The following is a 23,206-nucleotide window of genomic DNA, read 5'->3' as shown; positions in this document are numbered from 1 at the left end:
GAGAGCACGTCTACAAAGGAAAACAAATTGGATGGCATTCAGAGAAACATCAAGTGATTAATGGCCTACAGACACTGATCTACTGCATGAGTTACAATTAGAAAAAAAATGCTTAAACATCAATAAACCCCAGAAGTTCTAAAATGACTGGTAATTTTGCATGCTTAGCTCAACACACCTTAAGGGGCCTGATTTTTCAGAAACTACTGAGCACCTATCCCATGGAAAAAGAGAGTAATTTTTAAAGATATCAAATTGTTGCAGGGGGCAACAGTTGGGGTTTGTTTGCCCGGTGTGCGTATCCCCAATGACCACACCGGAGTGGAGAAGCAAGTCTCTTTATTTGAAATCAAATAAGGTGCAGGGAGATACAAATCTCAAATCATGCACAGATTACTATCCTTTTCCCTACCTTATATAGCCTACTTGTTTACAGAGATGTTCACAGGTGCTAAAATCGATCATTTACAATTCATTAACTACCGGATCCTTTAATTAATTACATCCTTTACCCACACTACAAAACCCCCTTTGATTAATCACATCTTATACCATAAACAAAGGAACAAAAGAAAAATAATAAATGAACACATGTACTCGTGCTAGCTTCAAAGGAACATATTGATTAGCCCGAGGGGCAATCCGAGGGCAATCGTAGGCCTGAGAATGTAAACTTTTGACCCCACGCCATATTGCCATTTACTTGGAGCCGTGGCCCCCCCCCCCAACAAAATTAGGCAGTCAAATTGAGGCCTCCTAGCAGTACTAGTCACTTGTGGAAAGTCATCCTGACAAAGATTTTCAAACACCTGAAATTTTTAAGCAATAAGGAAATTGTAAGAGAGTTAGAATTTAGGGTAATGGAACAAAGTTAAGAGATGGAAAAGTCTAGAGTATATCAGAATTTTTATTTAGTCAGAACCTTCTTGATTGCAGGACTGGTGAAAATATTCAGTAGCATAAGAAAATGAACTGAATACCAAATAGATCTTTTCCTTCTCACATGAGAAGGAAAAGGGCAGAGAGCAAGGAGCATCCTGATAGATGGCAATGAAATGCAACTGGATTAACCAGTTCAAATTCAAGTGTACCCTAATTCTCTAATGTCATTAAATGTACCTGATAAGTGTCATGCCAAGTGTCAAAGAAAAGCTCATGGGTCACTTATCACATAATGTAGGTGCAAGCAATTGATGGAAAGTTATGGACATAAACTCAAATTATCATTGCTAAAATGCATGTGTCAGCCAGACAGGAATTACCCCACTGTGAGAATGGAATGTGGTTTCCCCACCCAGGAGTTCCTTCCAGAGTACCTTGAAAGACAATGAGAATGTATTTGCATACTGCGTGAACAGACCCATCAAGCTAACCAGGGAGAGAGAGAGAAACCTCACACTATCACAGTGGGTGAGGAGATTGACAATCACATGTATAATTTTCATTCAATTGTAGTGAAGAAGGCAGAACTAAAAAATTTGCATTTTAGCAGACTACTATTCCAGCGGGGAAGAAGTCACATGCCACTTCCTGGAAGACGGTTTGCATTATTGCCTACCTCACAAGCTACAAACACACTTTTATCTGGAGGCATCCTTCAGTCCAGAAGACTCCATTTCAAAGGTTCATTGGACTATAAAATAGAGGGGCCAAGAAACCCCAAGTTATCTTTCACCTAAGATGAAGGTACCAGCCTTTTGACTTTGGAGGAGAGACCCTGAGTCAGGAATTTGGTCAGCCATCTCGATGGAAACGTGGTGATTTTACCTTGAGCCAAGTCTAGCTTGTTAAGTTTAGTTACCAGAATAATCTTTATCTTTATTTCTCTTGCAACCATTTCCGAGTTTAATCCTTACACTTGTACTCACTTAATCGCACTCTTTGTAATTAAATAAACTTGTTTTATTTTGAACCTGAACCTAAACCAATCCAATACTATATTTGAATTGGTTGGTAATTCTAGTTAAAGCAACAAACTGTTGAATATTGACTTTTTCAAGGAAAAAAAGAACCTTGACATTCCTCTGCTAGTACCAGGACAAGGCTGAACATTTCAGAACACATTTTTGAGAAAATTGAGGGTTGTGGGGAGTGGGCAATCCCTTACCAGTTGTTAACCAAGTCAGGTGGAGACCAGTGGAAGTCTGTGGTATTGCAGGCAGGCTCCAGGATCCAAAGTGTTGGCCTAGGGCTGCCCAATATTTAGACATGGTGCACACTTCTTGTTGACTGTGGGCATTCCAGGAAGAGAGCTACAGTAGCAACGCGTTGAGAGGCACTCCGGCTTACAGAGTGAGAGGTGACAGTCTTCACTAGTCTGGACTGCACCCCAGACTCTTGACAGTTTCCCAAGGACTTGACCTTGTATTTCCTCTACACCATGAACTCCCCCTGACTTTAAAGGTGAATTCCGGATGCACAAGGAATGTGAGGCCATATGCTTAAATTAACCATTTAAAATGCAGTGCCTCATATGCCATGATCATGCCCCATTCCAGTAAGCTTAGGTAAAACGATATGTACACGTTTTCAGTGCAAAACATTGCACAATCAGGCCTATTGATCATAGTTGTCAGATCATGGATTTCTTTGTATGTATTTCCTCTTTAAGAGGTTCTTATTACATTTGTATTTTGATTTCGGATGCCTTTAGTCTTTGACAAAGTCAGAAGTAATCATCTCCCAGCATGCATTTTGCTTTATTTTGTGCCCTAACTTAAAAAAACCCCAAGCTTCCATGCATTAAGTAAAGAATCTAGTCTTATAACAAAAGACACTCTATCACTCTAACAACTGCTTGGAATTTAAGGCATTTATTTTTGCAACAGCTGAATTTTTTTTTAAAAAGTATTTAAACAGCTCTAAATTATACCTAGCCTGGGAAACTGCATATCACATTTTGGCTAAATGTGCTTTGAGAGAACCAAGATAAGACTTAAACTCTAAAAATGGAGATGATTAATACTGAAAGTTCTAACTAGAGAAGTGCCTGTCTATGCTGGGGTGGGCAAACTACAGCCCGCAGGCTGGATCCAGCCCCTCAGGGCTTTGGCTCCGTCCCATGAGATTGCCACTCCTGTGGCGCCGCAGGCTCCGCTCCAGGAAGTGGCCGGCACCATGTCCCTGAGGCCCCTGGGGGAGGGAGGGGCAGAGGGCCAATGGGAGCTTCGGGGGAGGTACCCACAGGCTAGGGCAGCCCTCTGCCCCTCCTCCCCCCACCCAGGGCTGCAGGGACATGGTGCCAGCTGCTTCCCAGAGCAGAGCGATGTGAGGCCAGGGACAGGGCAGGCAGGGAGCCTGCCCTAGCCCCAGTACATGCCGCTGCCACCCTGGATCCACTCCAGGGAAGCTGCACCGGGCTGGAGCCCGCACCCTGAATCACTCCTGCACTCCAACTCCCCGCCCTGCCCCCCCCCACAACCCTCCCTACACCACTACCCTGAGCCTCCTCCCACACTCCACACCCCTCCTGCACTGCAACCCCCTGCCCCAGCCCTACATTCATGGCCCTGCATGCAGTTTCCCCACCCAGATGTGGCCCTCAGGCCAAAAAGTTTGCCCACTCCTGGTCTATACAGTACTTAAAAATTCAAAAATAAAAGTATTAGTTTGCACAGGTATGCTGAAATATAGGTCACAGACTAGTAGACCAATAATATAGTGGTGGAGTATGTTTATTCTTCTTTTATAAAGCAAAGGGGATAAACTGAACCCCTTAAGGCTTTCAGTTCTATTCATTAACAGAACCTAGGACACTCTGAAGCTAAAACATCAGAAGAAATATTAGGTAAGCAGAATATAATCACCCAAATTAGAATTTGGGCAGAAGAGCAGGATTTGCACCCCTATCCTTTCAAGAAGTACCATGCTCTGAGCTTAATATTGCATTACTGGTTTTTTTGCACTTAATTTATACTTCATAATCACTACTGGTAACACTGTACATACTTAAGCCCTGAACCTACAACCACTTATGTGCATGCTTCATTATCCCTTCACTTGAATGTGATTACTCATGTGCTTCAGGTTAATTAAACACATGCATAGATCTTTGCAGGGCAAAGGTCAGACACTGAATGTTCGTTAAATGAATGTGTTTATCACTAATCACCTTTTTGGTGTAATATTTCAGAAGTTGGAGCAAATGCTGCTGAGAAACTCCTTTAGGGGTGCTAGCAACCTAAATCCTAACCCAGAGAAGCAAGTGGGAAAGTTTTGCCATCGCCTTCCATGAAAGCAAGATCTGGTCTATTAACATAATATCCTTGCTCCCATACCACTTGAAAACCCAAGATACGAGGCTTTTTTACCTGAAGATTTTATAAAGTAGACCCAGCTTTTAAGTTTGTAAGGTGAATGTTAGTGACATGAATTGCTACATCATGTACTGTGAATAGTCTGAGGAAGTTAAATTAAGTAAGTATTATTGAGTTTTTAAATATACAAGCAAACAGCAGGACCAATCTCCTGCCTACCAACTAGCAAGGATCCTGTGCAGTACCTACTAATTCTTCCCTACACCAGTAACTCCCAGCCTTCTCCCAAGTTAGGTGCTGTCTGTATTCTCTCTTTCGTGCACTGGGGAGGGAAACAAATCTGCACTTTCTCTGTCCACAATGCCCATTTTTCCTATTACCAGTGACACATTCTTCATCTCTGCAAAGGAAACAGAAGAAGTTTCTAACATTTCAGTTCTCTCCTACCCAAGTGCTGATTGAGTGGTAGAAGAACCAGGCACAGCAGCAACTCTCCTAATTAACATTTCCACACAACATTCCTCTTCATTCTCTCTAGTCCCTTCACACCTAACTAGTCATAACCAGGAGCCACAGTGCTTGAGAAGAAACTCAAAGCAAAAATTTAGAAAAAAAAATATTAGTACATGCAATTAACTAAAAATCAACATTTGGGAAAACATGAGTGTTCCTTTCAGTCTGAGTGCATTGCTAATAATAATATAAATAGAAACCCAATACTGTAGAAGATAGGATGGTTTTTCAATTCTATTTGAAGGTTTCTTTATACGCAGGGTTGACAAACAGTTATGACTTTATTGCTTGGAGTATGCTGTACCATTCTGTCGAACTCCACCTACTGGATTATTTTATTACAACAGGCATAATGAAAAAGGGTATGTCCACACTAAAAACTTAATTCAACCTATATTAGGAGTAATTACTGCAGTGGTGCATGTCAACACTATCCTCCTGGGGGTGGTGGTGCAAGTTGTCACTAAGAGTACTTCCACTGACCTAAAAAGAACAGTATGGGGGAGCTGACAACCCAATCTCTCAGCTCTGTTGACAGCTCTCTGCCAGGAGCCCAGCTGCCCACAGGCTCCCAGAACTTCTCGCCTTCCTGTTCCCTGCCAGGGGAGTAGGCAGTGAGACAGCACCTGGGGCTTCTTGCCCATAGGCAGTGGGGTCCAGCTGTCCCAGCTTCATAGCCTGCCCCCCCGCCCACTCCACCAGAGCCGTGAAATTAACGAGAGTGCTAACAGCAGCTGTAAGTAACACAATGTTTACACAGACACTGCATCACCCTAACTACACCAACATAACCCCTATGCCTCTAGTGGGGGTGGTTATTATGGCAGTGTAGATGGGGACTTACATTGGCAGGACAAGGCTGTAGTTTAGACACTGTCATAATTAGGTCCATGTAAGCTGCCTTATGTTGACCTGTGCAGTGTGGACCAGGACTGAATTAAGACAGTGCTGACAGCACAATGTCCAACTGTTGCAATGCACTTTAGGGCTGAGAATCTAGATATAAAAAGCCTGAAATTAAGTCAGCCACACTGTGTATAAATATTACTTGGGATTACTACTATTGCTGTTCATGTGTACTATCCTGTACTTGTAATACAGCAAAGTTGTTGCTGTAAAAAATGCAATTCCTTGGCTGTCAAATACTATAGGATATAGCATTAAAGGGCTTAACACCTTGAGGGGAGTAGAGGAGGGTAGGAACAGTTATTTAACAAATACTAGCTCTAAAATGACTATCTGGTGGTTGCTCGGGTTCTGGATTCCAAAGTAAAGGTGGATGTCTGATAGGCAACTGTTTCCTCGTTTGCACACTTTTTAAAGTAAGCTGTCATAAATTAGTTACATTAAATAGTAGAGGGCAGACACTGCAAGTTGCCCAGAAAAATGCCTATTAACTCAAAAACAAGATGTTCCCCCTTCCTGATGTCAGTGATATTACTCAGCCAAGGAGAGGGAAGTTTCTGTATACAAGAGAGAAACACAAGAGACTTGTCTCCCATTTAGAACTCTCACTTTAGTATTCTGATCATGAAACTAAACCCTCCCCAAAACTAATAGTGTTGGTGAATACTTATTCCACTGTTACTAACTAAAGAGCTAGGTATACTTCACTTACGGACTAGTATGTTTTCTACATGGGTTCTACCATGTTGACTCTAACAGAATGTTGCATAAGCTCCCTAGGCTGAATAGCATTGTCGTCAGGCTACTAGATTGGTATTGTCCTTGCCCTTTTCTTTACAGCACTAGAATGCAAGTCAGTGTGGAAACAAATAGCATTGCCATGCCTCATTGATGGAGTCTTGCTCAAATAGTTAAGTAAAGAATTAGACTCCAATGATAGCATTTTCTGGGTTCTTTCACTCAATGCACACAGTAAATCACTGTTCCTAGAAAATAATGATCTCACAGTAACTGTTTAGTTGTACATACTTTGAAGTAAGACACTTAGCTGAGTTCTTGAGCAAGGTATTTTCTCTTACAAGGATGGTTTCCTTCACTTCTCTTTACATGCAGGTCAAACATGAGAATTTCAACAACTGATGGCCAAGTGTTTTTACCCATATTTTGAGGCCCCCAAAGAAAACAAACAAACAAACAAAAACATCTTCAGACTACTTACATATTAAATAGGATCTGTGTATTTGCAGACGTTTTTCCCTATTAGTTCAGTTGAAAATCCTGTTCACAGCACCAGGCAGATGCTCTCTTTAATATCATTAAATCATTATACCCAGAGTACCCAAATACTAACAAAAAAGTTACTCCCTTTGGAGCAATCCTTAGCACTGAAATGGCGAAGACAGACATTACATCTGAAAACTGTCAGTTACCAAAAAAGAAAGTTTCACCCTTCTATTAATGTATTGATAACATCTTTCTATAGAAATTTTAATGGATACTATGTTCTCTTACTGCTATGCATTGAAAAAAACATAAACCAAGTCCTGTAACTACTTTATTAGCTCTTCAAAGTGACATTAACAGGAGAAACCTGACAACTGTAGAATATCTGCAATGCCAAGTTCCATAAGAGATCCAGTACAATCGTAACTATTGGATGAACTACTTTTTTCTTGAAATAAGTGCATTTATTTTTGCCAGATCGCCAAATGACACTGTTGCAGAACCTCTCTGGGCAGGTCTTGCCTGAAAAAAAAACAAACAAAGGGTTAATCTTTATGTTCAAAACAAAATCACACAAGCCTTTAAAAAGCCCCTTAGATGCTTAGAACAAAAAAGGTGCTATCTTGTGAAATATGGGAGTTATTGACATTCAAGCATAAAGCAATGGGTAAGCTTCTTGTTACCTGTGACTCTTGGAATTTCCAGCCTATCATGTAATAAATCTCAAATGTAGCAGGTACTGAACCATCATTACTTCCATACATTTCTATTAAAAAGAGAAATGGGTTTTTATACATTGAAAAATTAAGTATGAAATGTTGAATCTGACAATAGTTTTTGCTGAATGCAACTATATATTTTTGAAAGCTATTTTTACTGTGCAGAAAGGGAGACCCTTAAAATTCTGACTGCAATAAGGTATAGAAGACAGAAGACAAAATGAGATCACAACCATACAAAATGTGAATCTATTTCAAATCTACAGTAAATACTATTAAAAAGATATTACAAAAATAAATGGTACTTGTGTTAAAATTGGACAACCAAATTGTGTCTTAGATAAGAAAGGTTAAAAAAAAAGTAACATGGAAAAAACATAGAACAAATGAAGTCTAAAAAGATAGCTATTAAATTATATACCTTGATATATTGCTGCAGCTGCCAACATGGTTTCTCTGTGTAGGATAGGTTTCCTATTCCAAGAACAATTACTCTCTCCCATACCTAAAAATATGTTTCAGCTTTAAAAAAAAGATACAGCATACACCATGAGTTTGAAATTTCATGCGTAAATCACACATTTATATTAGTCAATACAGAGGCAGAATCCTCCAAATAGAACGGTACAGCATACAGAGATTTGATTCAAGGGAACATCTACTTTACACTGCGAAGATGCAAAAGCCTTGCATAGCTTGTATTACAATTTATGGTTTATAAAGTTAACCATTTCACTATGTTATCGTCCAGAAGACTTATTCTGCTATGTAATGGTCTTGATTTTTTTAAATAAGCAAGTTAGTCTGCTTATTTCCAGAATCTGAATGAATACATACTTCTATGCTGATGACACTCATTACAAAAATAATGCGTTAATTAAATTTTTGACGGAACTCTATGGGGAAGAATTGTATGTCTCTGGCTCAATTTTACCCGTGTTCTGCCATATATTTCATATTATAGCAGTCTCGGATGATGACTCACTACATGTTGTTCATTAAGAACACTTTCACTGCACATTTGATAAAACTCAAGGTACCAATGTGAGATTTCTAAAGATAGATACAGCACTCAATCCAAGATTTAAGAATCTGTAGTGCCTTCCAAAATCTGAGACAGATGATGTATGGAGCATGCTTTCAGAAGTCTTAAAAGAGCAACGCTCTGATGCAAAAGCTACAGAACCAGAATCACCAAAAAGAAAATCAACCTTCTGCTGGTGGCATCTGACTCATGATGAAAATAAACATGCGTTGGTCCATACTGCTTCGGATTGTTATAGAGCAGACCCCGTTATCAGCATGTATGCATTTGCCCTGGAATGGTGGTTTGAAGCATGAAGGGACATATGAATCTTTAGTGCATCTGGCATGTAAATATCTTGTGACACCAGCTACAACAGTTCCATACAAACACCTGTTCTCACTTTCCCGTGACATTGTAAACAAGAAGTAGGCAGCATTATCTCCTGCAAATGTAAACGAACTTGTCTGTCTGAGCAATTGACTGAACAAGAAATAGGACTGAGTGGACTTGTAGTCTATCAACTTTTATATTTGAATGCAGTTTTTTTGTACATAATTCTATATTTGTAAATTCAACTTTCATGATAAAGAGACTGCACTATAGTACTTGTACTAGGGGAACTGAAAAATACTATTTAATTGCATTGTAAAAAACAAAATATTTGTAATAAAATAAATATAAAGTGAGCACTGTACACTTTGTATTCTGTGTTATAATTTAAATAAATATATTTGAAAATGTAGAAAACATACAATTCATTTAAATAAATTGTATTCTATTATTGTTTAATCACTCGTCAGCCCTAATTAATATATCAATTCAGGCATTCCAAGGCTAGAATGAATAATTCTTCCTAGTCAAGCACTTCACAATTCTCAGATAACAGGACAACTTTTCTGCAAAGTTTAGCTGGAGTCAAGAAACAGGTACAACCTCTAGCCTCCAAATACTACCACACCTTATTGTATTTAGCCAATTTTGAACAATAACCTACATGTTGTTTGTGAAAAATTTACTTGCCTTTCAAATCTTCCATGATCTCAAACATCCCTGGATAGTTGACTTGAATTTCATCAGTATCCTAAAAAATGTTTAATTCAAGTGTATAGGTAATTAAAGCAAAACAAGAGATTGCTCTATGAAAAGAAAATAATTTGCAAGACTATACAACTTGTTTTACTACTTGTCTCCCATTTATGCAACATAATCACATTAAGAAAAACATTATACATGGATAGCCATATCTACATTCCTATAGAAATATATTTAGTAACTCAACTTGAATCACCAAATTCAGATTCAAGTGCCAGTATAAGCAAAACGAAGAGAAAAACAGCAACTGACCATTAGTGTCTTACATTTTTACTAGTAGGTCTGAAGTTCTCAAAAATGTTGTGTGGACCAGAAGCTATCCAAGCCAAGCCCTGCTGGACCTCTAGGTGCAAAAGCACCACCTCAGCTGATCTCAGTAACTTATAATGGTGCTGAGACCAGAGGAAGGCTAAAGTAGCCAGGTGTCAAAACTACAGGATTTTATATAAACAAGTTGAATTGTAAATAGAAGTAAAGAGGCAATAAATTCAGTGCTGCCAAATTCCTAACTAGCTGATGCTGTGGTCTTCAAGGGAAGCAATGGATTATTGCCTCTTGTAGAGCACAACCAGGAGATGGATGACAGAAGGGAGTTTCGCATCCTAAAGGAAACACTGCAATCTCATACCTATCGATTTTAAAAACAGTATAAGCCACTCTGCTACTCAAGGTATAGATTATCCAGAACTACTCTGACACTTCAAACTCCTTTTTGCAAGAGATATACACAGTTCACCAAATGGAGATGTCAGTCTCCATAAACTACAAGAGTTGTTTTACACAGCCCAAGTAAAAGACCACCTTCTCCAAGTCCAGTTCCATGTATGGGGTTTTAAACGTCTATGAAAGAACATGCATATAATATTCCAATCTCTATGTACCCAAAGTTTACACATCTTGATTACAAAATTTCTTTTGTGGTCCATATTCCTAATACCAGAGTGTAACAGTCCTGACAGGAACAGCAACAGATCTAACAGGTTTATGGTTCTTCAATGCATTACTAAATTAAAATTATAGCAGGGTTCAATACAAGTCCCGTCAAGATACTTTTCAGACAGAATACAGTACTTAATTACAACACATCTACATTGCTAAGGCAAATGAGCAATTGACTTAAACCAGAACTATGGGTTCCCACATCTCCGAATAATCAGGCCACTTAGTTAGGCACCTATGTCCATATCTAAACACCTCAAACACGTAAATTGAAAATATTTACCTCAATTAACGTTAAAGAAAGAAAAGGTTTAGTTCATTGTAAAGCTCAAGGCATGCAATACACACAGTTTAGCAACAATTATGAGGCAGCTTTAGGAGTCTGGGCACAATTGTAGTTTTGTGACCAACTATCAACTAGGTCACGTCTAGTATACTTAGTAAATGCACTCATTTAATTAATATGTTTATATGTATTTATTTGGTTTCATAAAAACATTAAGATGCTTTGGACAGTTAATTTCAAGGTGAGCACAAGTTCATGTAGCTTGTCATTCACCAACTTAAGTTTTTAATTTGCACCTATCGCTATAATAACAAGTTTTTACCTAATACCACCTTATGACATGTATTACTGCTAGTCTCAGCACCTATTTGATCTTTGGAGCTAGAAATATAAAGAGGGAAAATCACTATCACCTTAGCTATGACAGTCACCTCTGATTTAGTCAAGTCAGACTTCCTTGTTAGTAAAATTAAGAGCAGACTACTTATGCTCAAGACAGAACCAGTCCTACGAAGGCAAGTAACGTCTTCTCCACTGCAATTTCCTACAGCTTTGAAACCATGAACACAGATCAACAGTACATTTCTTTATTAGTTTCCATGAAGATAACCTGCCTTTGCTAAAGAATCATGCTGACTATCCCATGGAGATATGCCACGCCCAGGTTATTTGCTCTATTACCTCCCTATTGAAAGGCTAATAGAAACAAACCAACATCCTTTATCCTAGAACCCAAGGAGTTTTGTATTACTCATTGGCACCACTGTTAATTTTCCAAACTGTTCCACTCATCATATTGATAATTACCACAGTCAACGTGTTAAAGCCAGCTCTTCCCAGCAGATGTCCTAAATCAGTGACATCAGTGAAGGGAGATACATGTGGTGAGAATCCTCCTTCTCTTTCCAGTTCTGCTAGCTGCAAAGAACAGCGAAGTTCATACAGAGTTTCTCCTCCAAACATGGCACCAATAAATACTCCATCTGGCTTAAGGACTTGATGAATCTATAATACAGAAAATCTGCTTAATAGTAACATTTGCAGACTTTTAATATCTGGTACAAAGTTCTTAAAATTTTCTTTTTGCCTGTAGAGAAAGGATGAAGCACCAAGATCACTGAAACAATTGAGCAGCCCCTCCCCTTACTTCCCAGCACTTGAAGAATTAGAGTTAAAGAAACAAGAAGCTTAAAGTTGGATGCTTTATTTCTGTTGGAGGTTCTACTTTTAATTCATTTTATACAGGAAATATTAAAATACTTGGTAAGACGAGATAAAATAAATGAAAGTTTGTTATAATCAATTCAATTTACTGTCTGAACTCAGCAGTAACCCACATCTGAAAGATACCTTAGTCAAATTTCTTTATCACACACTATACCAAACATTCATTCAACACAATTTGCTTTCAAACTGCTGCAATAGCAGAATGCAACTGAGTGAAATTTAATATCAGATGATGATTCAGGGCCTAGTCCAACTCCCACTGATTTAGAAAAGGCAAGGCAATTGTACTTATAACTGACCATTTTGAAGCAAATGTATCTGATTTTATACGCTGAAACGTAAGTAATTGTGCACACAAGATGGATCTTAAGTGTGTGCCCAGATTTCTGAGTAGAGTATCGGGTTCTATTAACATGAGGAGGTCCTGCCAGAGTTTTTAGTGGCATAACAGGCTATAAAATCTTCCATACTGAACCAAAGTAATCATTCTGCATTTGTGCCTTGGAGCAATTCCCTAGGAAACCAAGTACTACCAAATCACATTAAATTCAAAACATGCCTATGCATAGGCAAGACTATTGTATCTGCATGGAAAATTCTTAACAGACACAAGAACATCTGCAGCTATTTACTTGTGAACAGAAAATACAGGAGGACAGGTTATGTATTTTTGCCACTTTTCCAGAGGTGTATTGTAAATAGTTTGAATTTTAAGAGTTTAGGATAGAGAAGTAGACTTCCCTCACTTTCCAAAAGTGATTTTTGTTCTTGCGAATGAGTGACAAACGGAGGAATTTGTGATAACAGTCTGTCCTTAGATGGTGTAGTAGTATAACCATCTCTGATCCAGAGAAACCCCTAGGCTGAAAGAACATTTTAACACTTGAATTCTTGAACCGCTCTTGTGAGAATGCCAACAAGCTTCATAAGTATTTTGCTTAGCATAGAAAAAACTGTCCACTATGAATGGACAAATAAAATAAGTCTGGTAATAAACAGCTAATCAGACTTATCAGATAGTAACCACCTTCAGTCACCACTTGCTTCCAATGAATTCCAACTAATGTCATTGTGGTAAAAAGGCTCCTGACTGATACTTATTTCTTGAATCATCCAGTTCTGACGAAACAGATAATTTATATAAAAGAAGTAAGTGATCTGACTTACAAAGTAATGTGCAATGCAAGATAGTTGGGTGAATGAGTCGTATTTAATCAGGTTATCAGCCAAGGTGTCTTATTCGGTGCTCATGTAGAGACATTTGGTCAGCAGACAGCACCGTTCAGTAACTAGTATCAAGTATATGTGGGCTAAGTTTAAGACATTAGCTGCAAATCCATTACTTTAAGCCATTGGTCCAAAAGTTACATAGCAGGAAGTTAGTCATAAAGCACAAGCAGTTTTTAACTGAAGAAAATTCCTTTATATCTAGCTGCAAATTGAAAGAGATTCTGATGTAAGAAATACTTCTGCATGGAAAATTGTTGCAGTCTAAGAAAGTTGAATATAACATAACATGTTTTATCAACTGCTTTGAGACTGGACTGTGTGTACAAGTTATGTTATATGTTTGGTTATCACTCAGAAAGACGTGTTCCATGGGTTAACCAAAGGACAATCTTAACAAGGTATCAAAATCAATATGGATAAATCAATTCACAGCTGTTAATTTTGTCATCTCAGGTATTTAAACTCTTATCAATACAAAGTATGTGAAGAGTGGTGTCATTTCTTTTCTAGCTAATGTCTCATAGTAGCAGAATTTGAATCCTCTTAATGACAGACAACAACAAAATGGGTGGACAGTATTAAAATCATATTTAATCAGACTTCTAGGGATATGACCAAAAATATTTCAACACAAGCTGTCTACACACATCTTAGAAATAAGCAAAAGAAGAAGGAAGTACATATGAGAAGTAACTACAAACCAAAATTAGTTCTGATTACCGGTAACAGCAACAGTTTTTCTTACCTCTCTAAAAGCTCTAGGAAGGTCATTCACCCAATGCAAACTAAAATACAAAGTGTACATTTTATTAAGGTTTAAAGTGGTGAATAAAATTTGAGTAAAGGCAAGTAGTTGTCACAGCAAAAAAACACTTCAGAAGCCAAAGCAAAGAACTATCATCAACTCTTCCCCAATACAAGTTTTTAATGTAATTACACAAGTTGTCAAATACCTGCACAACAAATTTGATAGTATTCAAGAATGACTAAATTCATATCCAGTACTATCAAAGATATTTAAGACTAGAAAATGCTTGACTTCAGAAATACCATTCAAATGCCATTGCCTAGTTAAACCCTTTATTTTCTTGCCCAAGAACATTGCTATCCCCTTATCTGATTTTACAAACATTAAACTTTAGTGAAATGATTAATACAAACCTTAAACTGCTAACAACAAGATCAAAGGTGTCTTCTTTGAAGGGAAGGAATTCTTCATCAGCTACAACACTGACAGTGGGGATTTCAGTTTCCATAGTATTTTTCTAAGTCAGGTTAGAATAAATACACAGAATTTCAAACCGCATTTGATGCTATATTTCTTTTGTTTCTCAGTATTGTGGAATTAGAGCATGGCAGGCAGAAGTCAGATTGCTACTCACCAGAGCATTCTCTGCCATATCTACTTGAAAAAGTTTTTCAACTGTTTCCTGAAATAAGAAAAATCTGTCAAATATTTAGATTTATAAACCAAGAAGAGGCAATCTCTCTGAACGCTTTAGGTGTCTTAAAATATTTTAAATACAGTAAGTAAAAACAGACAACCTCAAAAATAAAAGAGTCCACTATGCATTCTCCCCGCACCTTCCCCTCCAATAATGTTTGCTTCTTCAGCATCCCTCCTAATCAAGCCACACTGCCAAGCATGTGTTAAGGTCAACAGATTTGTGATATTTCAGACTGGGGTAGAGGCATAATACAAATTAAAAAAGCGTTTACAGAGGAAGCCTTGCCAGAGCCCCCACCTCTTATTCTGAGATAGGTCCAGCTTGAGCACATCTGAAGATTTTATCCATGGAGATAACAGTGGCACGGGGAAAAAGTCTCAGGTAGGAAGGTTTGATAGGTTAATACCAACACCTTCAACTTCCCCCAAAAACCCACAGGAAACCAAGTGCAGATCATGGAGCACTGATTGATACACATTCAGGGCAAGAGACTCCATTTATTAAGGAGGTGGTGGGGGGTTCTGCACTAGCTTTAGTTTCTGAAGAGCCTTATGGTGCATCCCAATGTGTGCATTATATTAATCTAGCCTTCAGATAACCAGGAGATGCATTATGATGACAAACCTCATTAAGAAAATTATAGTAAAGTACTGGAGAAAATGTTAGTGTTGGGTGTGATGCTACTGTCAGCATAAAGAAAATCCAGGAATTATAGTTTTAAAAGTCATTACAGACTTAATTTACACTATGTGCAGCTTTGATACTGTACATGGTTTTAGTCATTTTTTGCTTTAATCACTTTGTCTACACTTTGTCTACTGCTACTTCAGAATCAGATGAATTAGCTTTAACGCTTCTCTTCATGCCACTACATACTGAATGCATGTATGTTCTGTACACTATCACCAGCTGAATTTATCTACTCAAAAGCACAATGTTGCCCCTGAAGAGTTTTAGTATTTTAGAAAGACAAGGTAGGTGAGGTAATTTTTTTTTTAAAACCAATTTTTATTGGTGGAAGGTGCAAGCTTTTAAGCTAAGCAGAGCTCTTCTTCAGGTCTGTGCTCTGTGTAGCTCAAAAGCATGTACCTTCCACCAACAGCAGTTGGGTCAATAAAAGATATTACCTCACCTACCTTGTGTCTCTCATATCCTGGGTCCAACTTGGCAACCACAACACTGCAAACAACTGTGTAAAAAAGTATTTTAAAGTATTTCATAAAAACAAGAGACTACCAAAAAGGAATACATCCTCAGTTTATCTTACGTGCTAAATTTAATTATGGTCTCACTGGTTACTTTCCAGTAAAGTAGTCTAAATATGGAGGAGTGGCTGATAGGACTTTTCATCTTAAGAACACCAGTTTAAGTCTGACCCAAGGTGCTATAAACTGTAAGTTACCGTCTAGTGATGATTCAGTGATCTGTGTGAAAGGAATCAGTGGTCTCCGTTCAATTCATAATGGGAAGATGGTTCACATCCCAGAACCACTATTGCAATTGGTATCTTTGTTGGCAGTTTTAACTGAGGTGACAAAGACTGAACTATCTAGCCTCCTGGGCAGAGATTAGGGGGCAGGTAAGGCAAAGCATCAACCCCTCCCCTGAGGCCACCAGCAGGGGCTGGTCCATCTCCCCTTCAGGAGCCACAAGCACTGTAGGACTAGGCGGCCAGCATGAGTTCCCCATCTTCCTGGAGGAGGCGAGGATTGGGCCTCAGCTCTAGCGTGGTGGGCAGCAGTCTTTGACCTTGGGGTGGCAGGCTCCAGTTCCCAGCCACAGGGCTTTGGGCTCCCACCCTGGGCTCCCACCTGCATCACCTCTGGGCCCCCTATCCACCTCCCCAACCAGGGGTTAATTTGTTCCCCTCTTGCCAGGGCTGAGTAACTCTGCTGTGAAAAGTGATATTAACAATTACCACTTTTCACAGCAGACTCCATACTAGCTAGCAAGTCTGCTGTGAAAAATAATATTAACAAACAGATAAACATAATTTTCACAATAGCAGACTTACTAGCTAGCAATTCTTTAAAAAAAAAAAAAAAGAAACACTCACCAAAAAAGGCAAAGCATGCAAAGCACCTTATTTGTGTTTCTATTCTGTTTAGGTCCAGTAAAGAACAGAGACAATTGTACATTATTTTTTAATTGTTGAGACTGCAAAAAGAGAAAAAACCCTACATAAATAAATTACAGTGATTTGGACATGTGTACGTGCCTATTTATTTGTTTTTCCTAAAGTTAATTATTTTAGGAAAAATCATCAGAGTGGGCAGCAACGAGAGTTGGTGGCTGCACTCTGAAGCCACCCAAAAATGTGTTGAGAGAACCCCGGGTCTAGTTTACATCTTTCATGGAAATACATTTTAGAGGTGAGGGTGGGAGAATCACACCTCTAAACTGTGACTTAAGAATTACGAAGCAACAAGTTACACACGAGATTTCGAAGAATCTCTAAGTTTCATTTGTGAATAGCACAGCATGACAAAGAATGATTTGTACTATTTTTAGACACAAGCATAAACATACAGTACCTTGTTGAGATACTGAGCTATGTAGCCACTTCCACAACCAACATCCAACGCAAGAGGGAATGTTCTAAGCAAAAGAATTGTAAATTCCTTAGCATGCAAATAAAACGACTATATTTCATAAATTTATGAAGTTCTGACTAAATAAGATTTCAATTAATGTCAATAAAAACAGCTTAAAGTCATTTTCCTTTGGTGTATATTGCCCATATTTCCTTTAATGGCACTTGATACATGTAACTTGAAGGATATTTTCCCCATTTATGACTTCATGTGTGTTTTCTTACCACAATAATTCTAGAAAATAAAAATATGCAACTTCATTATATGTTCTATTTACATAAAAGTTATGTTAAGTCTTTAACTTTAATTCAAGTTTCTATAGAATAAAACACTGGCTTTCAAAATAAGTCAATGTTTGAGAAGGACAGTAAGGACATCTTAGTAGATTTTTAAAATCTACTTTCTCACTTAACAGTGGCAAGCTTCTCCTACCAATGGTGAGAGTATAAGCCATAAACATCTGAAGAATTAAAATTTGTGAACCAGTGTAAATCCATGTAGTGCTGACTTCCTGAATTGGCAGACATAGTTGCACTGCTTCTGCTGCTGCTGCTCACAGCTTCGTGATACAGCAGCAAAGCACTATATTTACAAGGTGTTCAGTTTCACTGCTACTACAGTAGAATCTAAGCTTTATGCACATCTTGGGAATGGAGGCTGTTCGTAACTCTGAATAAAACATTATGGCTGGTCTTTCAAATTTTTACAACTGAACATTTACTTAATACAGCTTTGAAAGTTAACTATGCAGAAGAAAAATGCTGCTTTTAACATCTTAATTTAAATGAAACAAGCATAGAAACAGTTTTCTTGCCTTGTCAAATCTTTTTTTTAAAAGATCCCTTTATTATTTTAATAGTTTACGTTTAGCACAGTACTGTACTGCCCCACTCACTTTGCAGCAAGCTCCTCTTTCTCCTGCCTGCGGAACAGAGATGAAAGGGGGATAGAACTTCACATTCAGACATCTAATAGCTACAGAGTGAAACAAAAGACTGAGCCTCCTATATAACATTCAGAGACATCATTCTGATAGTGATCCCACCCATCTTTCCATTCCCACTTTCTGTGTGGGGCAGGGAGGAGGGCACACACGCAGCAAGGGGAGATTAGGCCAATAACTAGGACATTGTCCCTGGACCTTGCTCAGCTTCCCTAATAACCTGTGGACAATGAGAGTCTCGTAAATTTGCCAGCTCTGATGTTATGTAAATACTGAAATACCTAAGAACTAAATTTTTACTAAAGAGACACTATAATTTTAACACAAACAAGACCTACAATTACTGTAACTGAAAGATCAGAGGGAAAATATTTCTTTATTATTATTATTTTTTTTTTTACTTTGTACATTTGACAGTATTTGATCTATAATCAGTTTCACTGTTTTTCCTGAATATACAACTCCTTTACTTTCCCCAAATATGGGCCCTTACACAACACAGGAGTGAGGGAAAAAAGAAAACAAACAAATGTGGTGATTGAACCACAAAAACTGGCAAAGGGATTCAGACAGATACAGTACTAGAATCTACTTTAATTCATACTTTTAACTGGTTAGATTCCAGAGTCAAAAGATACTGGATATCTCTCGCTCAAAATCATTAACTTACCTGGTTATGTCAAACACCCGGTCTGCTACTCTGCCACCAACCTAGAGAAATGCAAGAGATTGAGATACAGGCATTATAAACTTAACCATCAGCTTCCTATTCCTGTTCTCCCTGAGAGTAGAAAGTTCTTTTTTTGTTAGCACTGCAGGGTGGGGACAAAGAGGGAGGGGCTGTTAGAGGGTCAAATCACAAAATCCTGGGCCAGGTCTACACTAGAAAGTTGTCCCAGCAAAGTTCATACTTTTTTTCAGCACAGCCTTGCATGTATCCACACTTAATTTTGTTACCTACCAGCAGAACTCTCCACTTCTTCTGGCATAGTTTTGCTCCTTTTCAGGAGCAAAGCCCCCATGCTTGTATAATTCTATACAAGCACAGTAGCAATGTGGACATGCACAAACCTATACCAACATAAGCAGTACACCTGCAATCCCACAACACAATATTCCCTTCAGGAGCAACCTGTCTCATAGCCCTTTCAGACTGTGCTGCTCAGGAGTCAAGGCTACCAGAAGTTCATATCACGTTATGGCACTCTCACAGGAACAAGAATATTGGCAGTAACTTGGCAAAGGAGATAGCAAAACTCATTCTCAGGCAGCAGTGTCAGGGTATGTCTTCACTAGCAACAGCAGCGCTTTAATGTAGCTTGCGTAGTCATGGCACAGTGCTGGGAGAGACCTCTCCGAGCGCTATAAAAACAACCCACCTCCACAAGGAGAATAGCTCCAAGCGCTGGTGCACTCTCTACACTGGCACTTTACAGCGCTGAAACTTGCAGTGCTCAAGGGGGTGTTTTTTCTCACCCCTGAGTGAGAAAGTTGCAGCGTTGTAAAGTGCCAGTGTAGACAAGCCCTTAGTGCTTTGCAAAAGGGGAAAGAGCTGAGGAAGGAGAACAGAAGGTGAAGGAAAATGAGTTCTCAGTCACCTGCCTGACCTGTGCCTTTTATGAACTGAGTGCTTTACCTACCAGGGACCCTGCCACCTCCACTGTAACCACTGTGGACACTGCATCCTGAAGAGAAGGAACCCCACACTCTAAAGAAGAGAAACATGCCTCTCCCCTCCACCCCAGACAGTAGACAAGGAAGAGGTTTCAGCATGGTCCAGAAAAGGGATAACCAGGTGGAGTACAGCCAGGATCTGTTCAACAACCAGCCAGACCCTGGACACCTTACAATGACACCCTTTACCTTTGGAGGAGGGAGATGCATGTGATCATTAATACTGTACAAACCATATTCTAGGTGGATGCACTCTACCCCTTTGTCAAGTGAGTGTTGCCACTTCAGCTCTTTCAGGCTTTTGCGAACATGCATCTGCCTATATATCCTTTCCTCCTGTACAGCCACAAACCACATTTTCATTATTCCTTTCCCCATCTATCCATTTTTACAGTTACATGCCCAGGCAAGTGGTCACACATTCTCAATGCACCCAAATTAACCAACTACTACCCCAGATTATAAATCCAAATTAACACCCACCTTTTACTAACCTTCCCCACCCTCTCAAAATGGGAGACAAGCATATGAGTGCAAAAAGTGTTCTGTTAAAAAAAGTGTGTATGGTGCAGGTCCTGCCAGCAATCCAAGGCCACGCTGGTAGCAGAAGGAATGAGACAGTATGGCCACCAATTTATTTCATGCAATTGACGCTGAGGGGGCTGCACGTACACGTGCTTTGTTATTTGTATGACACTGTGGAAGCTCTTTAGCTGGCAGCTTTTACCGGCATCGCTGAGAGTGCAGAGAAAACCCCCTGCAGTAGGTTCTCGGGGCAGGGGCGTCACCTGCCCTTTGCCCAGGGGGGATAGTTCAGTGGTTTGTGCATTAGCCTGCTAAACCCAGGATTGTGAGCTCAATCCATGAGGGGGCCATCTAGGGAACCGGGGTTAAAAACAAAAAAAAACAAAACAACCAAAAAACCTGTCTGGGGATTTGTCCTGCTTTGGGCAGGTGGTTAGACTAGATCCAAACTTATTTTGATCATGCACCCCACCAGTAAAAAATTCAGAGCCCCCCCACCCCCAGACTCCCGGCCAAACTGCAGAGGGAGGGAGGGAGCCTGACCACTCGACTAGGTGACCTCCTGAGGGCCCTTCCAACCCTGATATTCTGAGTCTACGGCAGCGGGTCTCTGAAGGGACCTAGGGGCGGGAGGAGTCACGGTCCCAGCTTCCCTCCAGGGCCGCAGAGCCCGGGAGCTGCTCCCCGCCCCTCTGTGCTCCGGAACCGGGGACGGCCGGGGTCCCGTCTCCCCTCTGCCGGGGAGGGGCCGGATCCCGCGTGAGGGGACAGCGCCCCCGAGGAGTCTCACCTCCTCCCTCAGGTAACCGTACTTGGCGGGCTCGGGCTGCAGCGCCGCCCAGTTCTTCTGCTTCCGCTTCAGCTGTCGGTCAAAGGGGCTGCGGGCCCCGGAGCCTGGCGAGGCAGCGGCGGCGGTTTCCCCGGACGCCGCCCAGAAGCACCGGCACCAGCAGCCCGGGCTGGCCCGCAGGAGAAGGGAGCCGGGCCCCCTGAGCAGGGCGGCGGCGCCCATGAGGGGGCAGGCAAAGGATACTCGCGCCCACAGAGACAAAGTGCCCGTCCGAATAGGAGGCACTGCGCATGCGCTGAGCTCTCCCACTCTCTCCGTGGCTGCCTTGCCAGGGGCCAATAGTTCCGCCTCTATCACGCAGGAGCGTCACCTCTGCCGAGAGCGTGAGCTCGAGACAGCTGCGCATGCGTACAGGCTCAATTCAAGCGAGGCCTTCAGTCGTGTCCGAGTCGCCGTCGTGCGAGGGCACTTTTAATTGCACCCCGGTGGCGCGCGCGCGAGGGAGGTGGCATTGGGCAAGCGGCGGCAGGTGAGGGACGTTAGCGGGGCCGAGCTGTTAGTCGGAAGCGCGTGGCCCCCAAGGGGATACGCCCCTCCCCCGCGGTCGCGTGCCTGAGGAGACGCTGGGTTGAATCCGTTCGGGGAAGGCCCCGTGCTCAGCAAAGGGAGGCGGGGGCACTGCCCGCCCGGGCCACGCCGCGAGCCCGGCCGCCGTCTGAACCTGCGGGAGTGGCGTGTCCAGCCGCCGCCGCTGCTGCCGTTGCCGCTCCGCTAGCCGCGGCACAGGCCTGCTGGCTGGGCAGAGCCTCGGCCAGGCTCAGGCAAGAGGTTTGTCTGAACACACCCGGGAAGTGAATGGCGATCGAAGTGACCTGCCCCCCCACTCGCCGCCACACCGATGCTGCTCTGGCTGAAGTCGCGCTGCCCTCGGCGGAGGTCACCGCGCGGCTTCAGACTGGCCAGGCTGAGGGATGAGAGCAGGGAGCCGGGACACGAACTGCCATAGTGATTGCGAAGACAAGGTGCGCGAGGTCGTATCGCCTATTGGGCCAACCCCTGTTAGTGAGAGAGACCCGAGGAAGAGCTCTGCAGAGCTCCGTAACTCCTCTCTCACCAGCAGAAGTTGGTCCAATAAAAGATATTCCCTCATCCGTTGTGTCTCTAATATCCTGGGGCAAACACTGCGACAAGAACAACAGGGCAAACAGAGATTATGCAGCTGTTCAGCATTAGAGCTGGGCTGCTTCGTGGTTCCAGACTTCATAGTAGTCAGTTTCCTGCATTGTGTGTGGGAATCCAGGGCTGGTGGTGATGAATCACTAGGAGAAAGGGTAGCTATTAAAGGTGCTAGGGTACTTCTCACAAATCTTCATTCTTTGGTTAGGGAAGTATTTTGATACCAGTGTTCCTCAGTATAATTTGGTTTAATCATTGTCATTCTCCTCACAGTCAGAGTGAGCTATAAGGAGGAAAGGGGAATTATATAGAGGGAAGCTGGTGAAAGAGGATAATTCTTCTTAATTCTAGAACTAGATACTTACTGTGCTATAGTATACTTACTTAAGGGAGTGCCCCTATTCTAACTACAGAACATGTCTGGGTAAAGTCAGCTAAGCTGAATAGCTTACCGTACACAATGTACTTACTGTACACAAACATTATTTTCTTTTTAAAATGTGCTGGTAAGCAATTTACTTTGCATATGTTAAAAAACCCTAACATTCTCATCTCTAAAAATAATAAATTCAAACCTAAACAATAAGAAAACAAAAATATTATTGTAAAAGCACGACATTTGGCATGATGACTTGAA

The 23,206-nt window shown here is 40.8% G+C and overlaps 3 protein-coding genes across 23 annotated transcripts in view; 2 read left to right on the top strand and 1 right to left on the bottom strand.

Annotated features, from left to right (window-relative positions):
* SEL1L2 (SEL1L2 adaptor subunit of ERAD E3 ligase) overlaps positions 1-3,398 on the top strand; it is a 76,139-nt gene extending 72,741 nt beyond the window's left edge. For 15 of the 16 annotated variants that reach the window (XM_050952106.1, XM_050952114.1, XM_050952103.1 and 12 more), the window contains one exon: positions 1,490-3,398. In XM_050952106.1, the coding sequence (XP_050808063.1) occupies positions 1,490-1,639 (150 nt within the window). In that variant the 3' untranslated portion in view covers positions 1,640-3,398. The remainder of the gene's footprint in view (positions 1-1,489) is intronic. The other variant, XM_050952097.1, reaches the window with a different exon arrangement.
* Positions 3,399-3,519: 121 nt separating this feature from the next.
* Positions 3,520-21,844, bottom strand: NDUFAF5 (NADH:ubiquinone oxidoreductase complex assembly factor 5). Of its 4 annotated transcripts, none has more exons than XM_050952210.1 (11): positions 21,394-21,844; positions 19,075-19,115; positions 17,402-17,465; positions 14,802-14,849; positions 14,581-14,684; positions 14,165-14,204; positions 11,770-11,967; positions 9,666-9,726; positions 8,040-8,123; positions 7,583-7,665; positions 3,520-7,421 (listed from the first exon to the last, which is right to left on the bottom strand). In XM_050952210.1, the coding sequence occupies exons 1-11, from the start codon at positions 21,613-21,615 to the stop codon at positions 7,338-7,340; spliced, it is 1,029 nt and encodes a 342-aa protein (XP_050808167.1). In that variant the 5' UTR covers positions 21,616-21,844; the 3' UTR covers positions 3,520-7,337. The 4 variants fall into 4 exon arrangements, with proteins under 4 accessions (XP_050808167.1, XP_050808168.1, XP_050808169.1 ...); XM_050952211.1 differs by having other exon boundaries at positions 11,770-11,880; XM_050952212.1 differs by lacking the exons at positions 14,581-14,684; positions 19,075-19,115; positions 21,394-21,844 and having other exon boundaries at positions 17,402-17,450.
* Positions 21,845-21,873: 29 nt separating this feature from the next.
* ESF1 (ESF1 nucleolar pre-rRNA processing protein homolog) overlaps positions 21,874-23,206 on the top strand; it is a 61,137-nt gene continuing 59,804 nt past the window's right edge. The window contains exon 1 of one of the 3 annotated variants that reach the window (XM_050952049.1): positions 21,874-21,922. The gene's annotated coding sequence lies outside the window, so the exon portion shown is untranslated. Of the gene's footprint in view, positions 21,923-22,395; positions 22,416-23,206 lie in introns of those variants that run through there. The other 2 variants (XM_050952050.1, XM_050952048.1) reach the window with 2 other exon arrangements.

Source organism: Gopherus flavomarginatus, chromosome 4 (assembly GCF_025201925.1).
Source record: "Gopherus flavomarginatus isolate rGopFla2 chromosome 4, rGopFla2.mat.asm, whole genome shotgun sequence".
Classification (NCBI taxonomy): Eukaryota; Metazoa; Chordata; order Testudines; family Testudinidae; genus Gopherus; species Gopherus flavomarginatus.
This window is presented reverse-complemented; position numbering and strand designations above follow the sequence as displayed.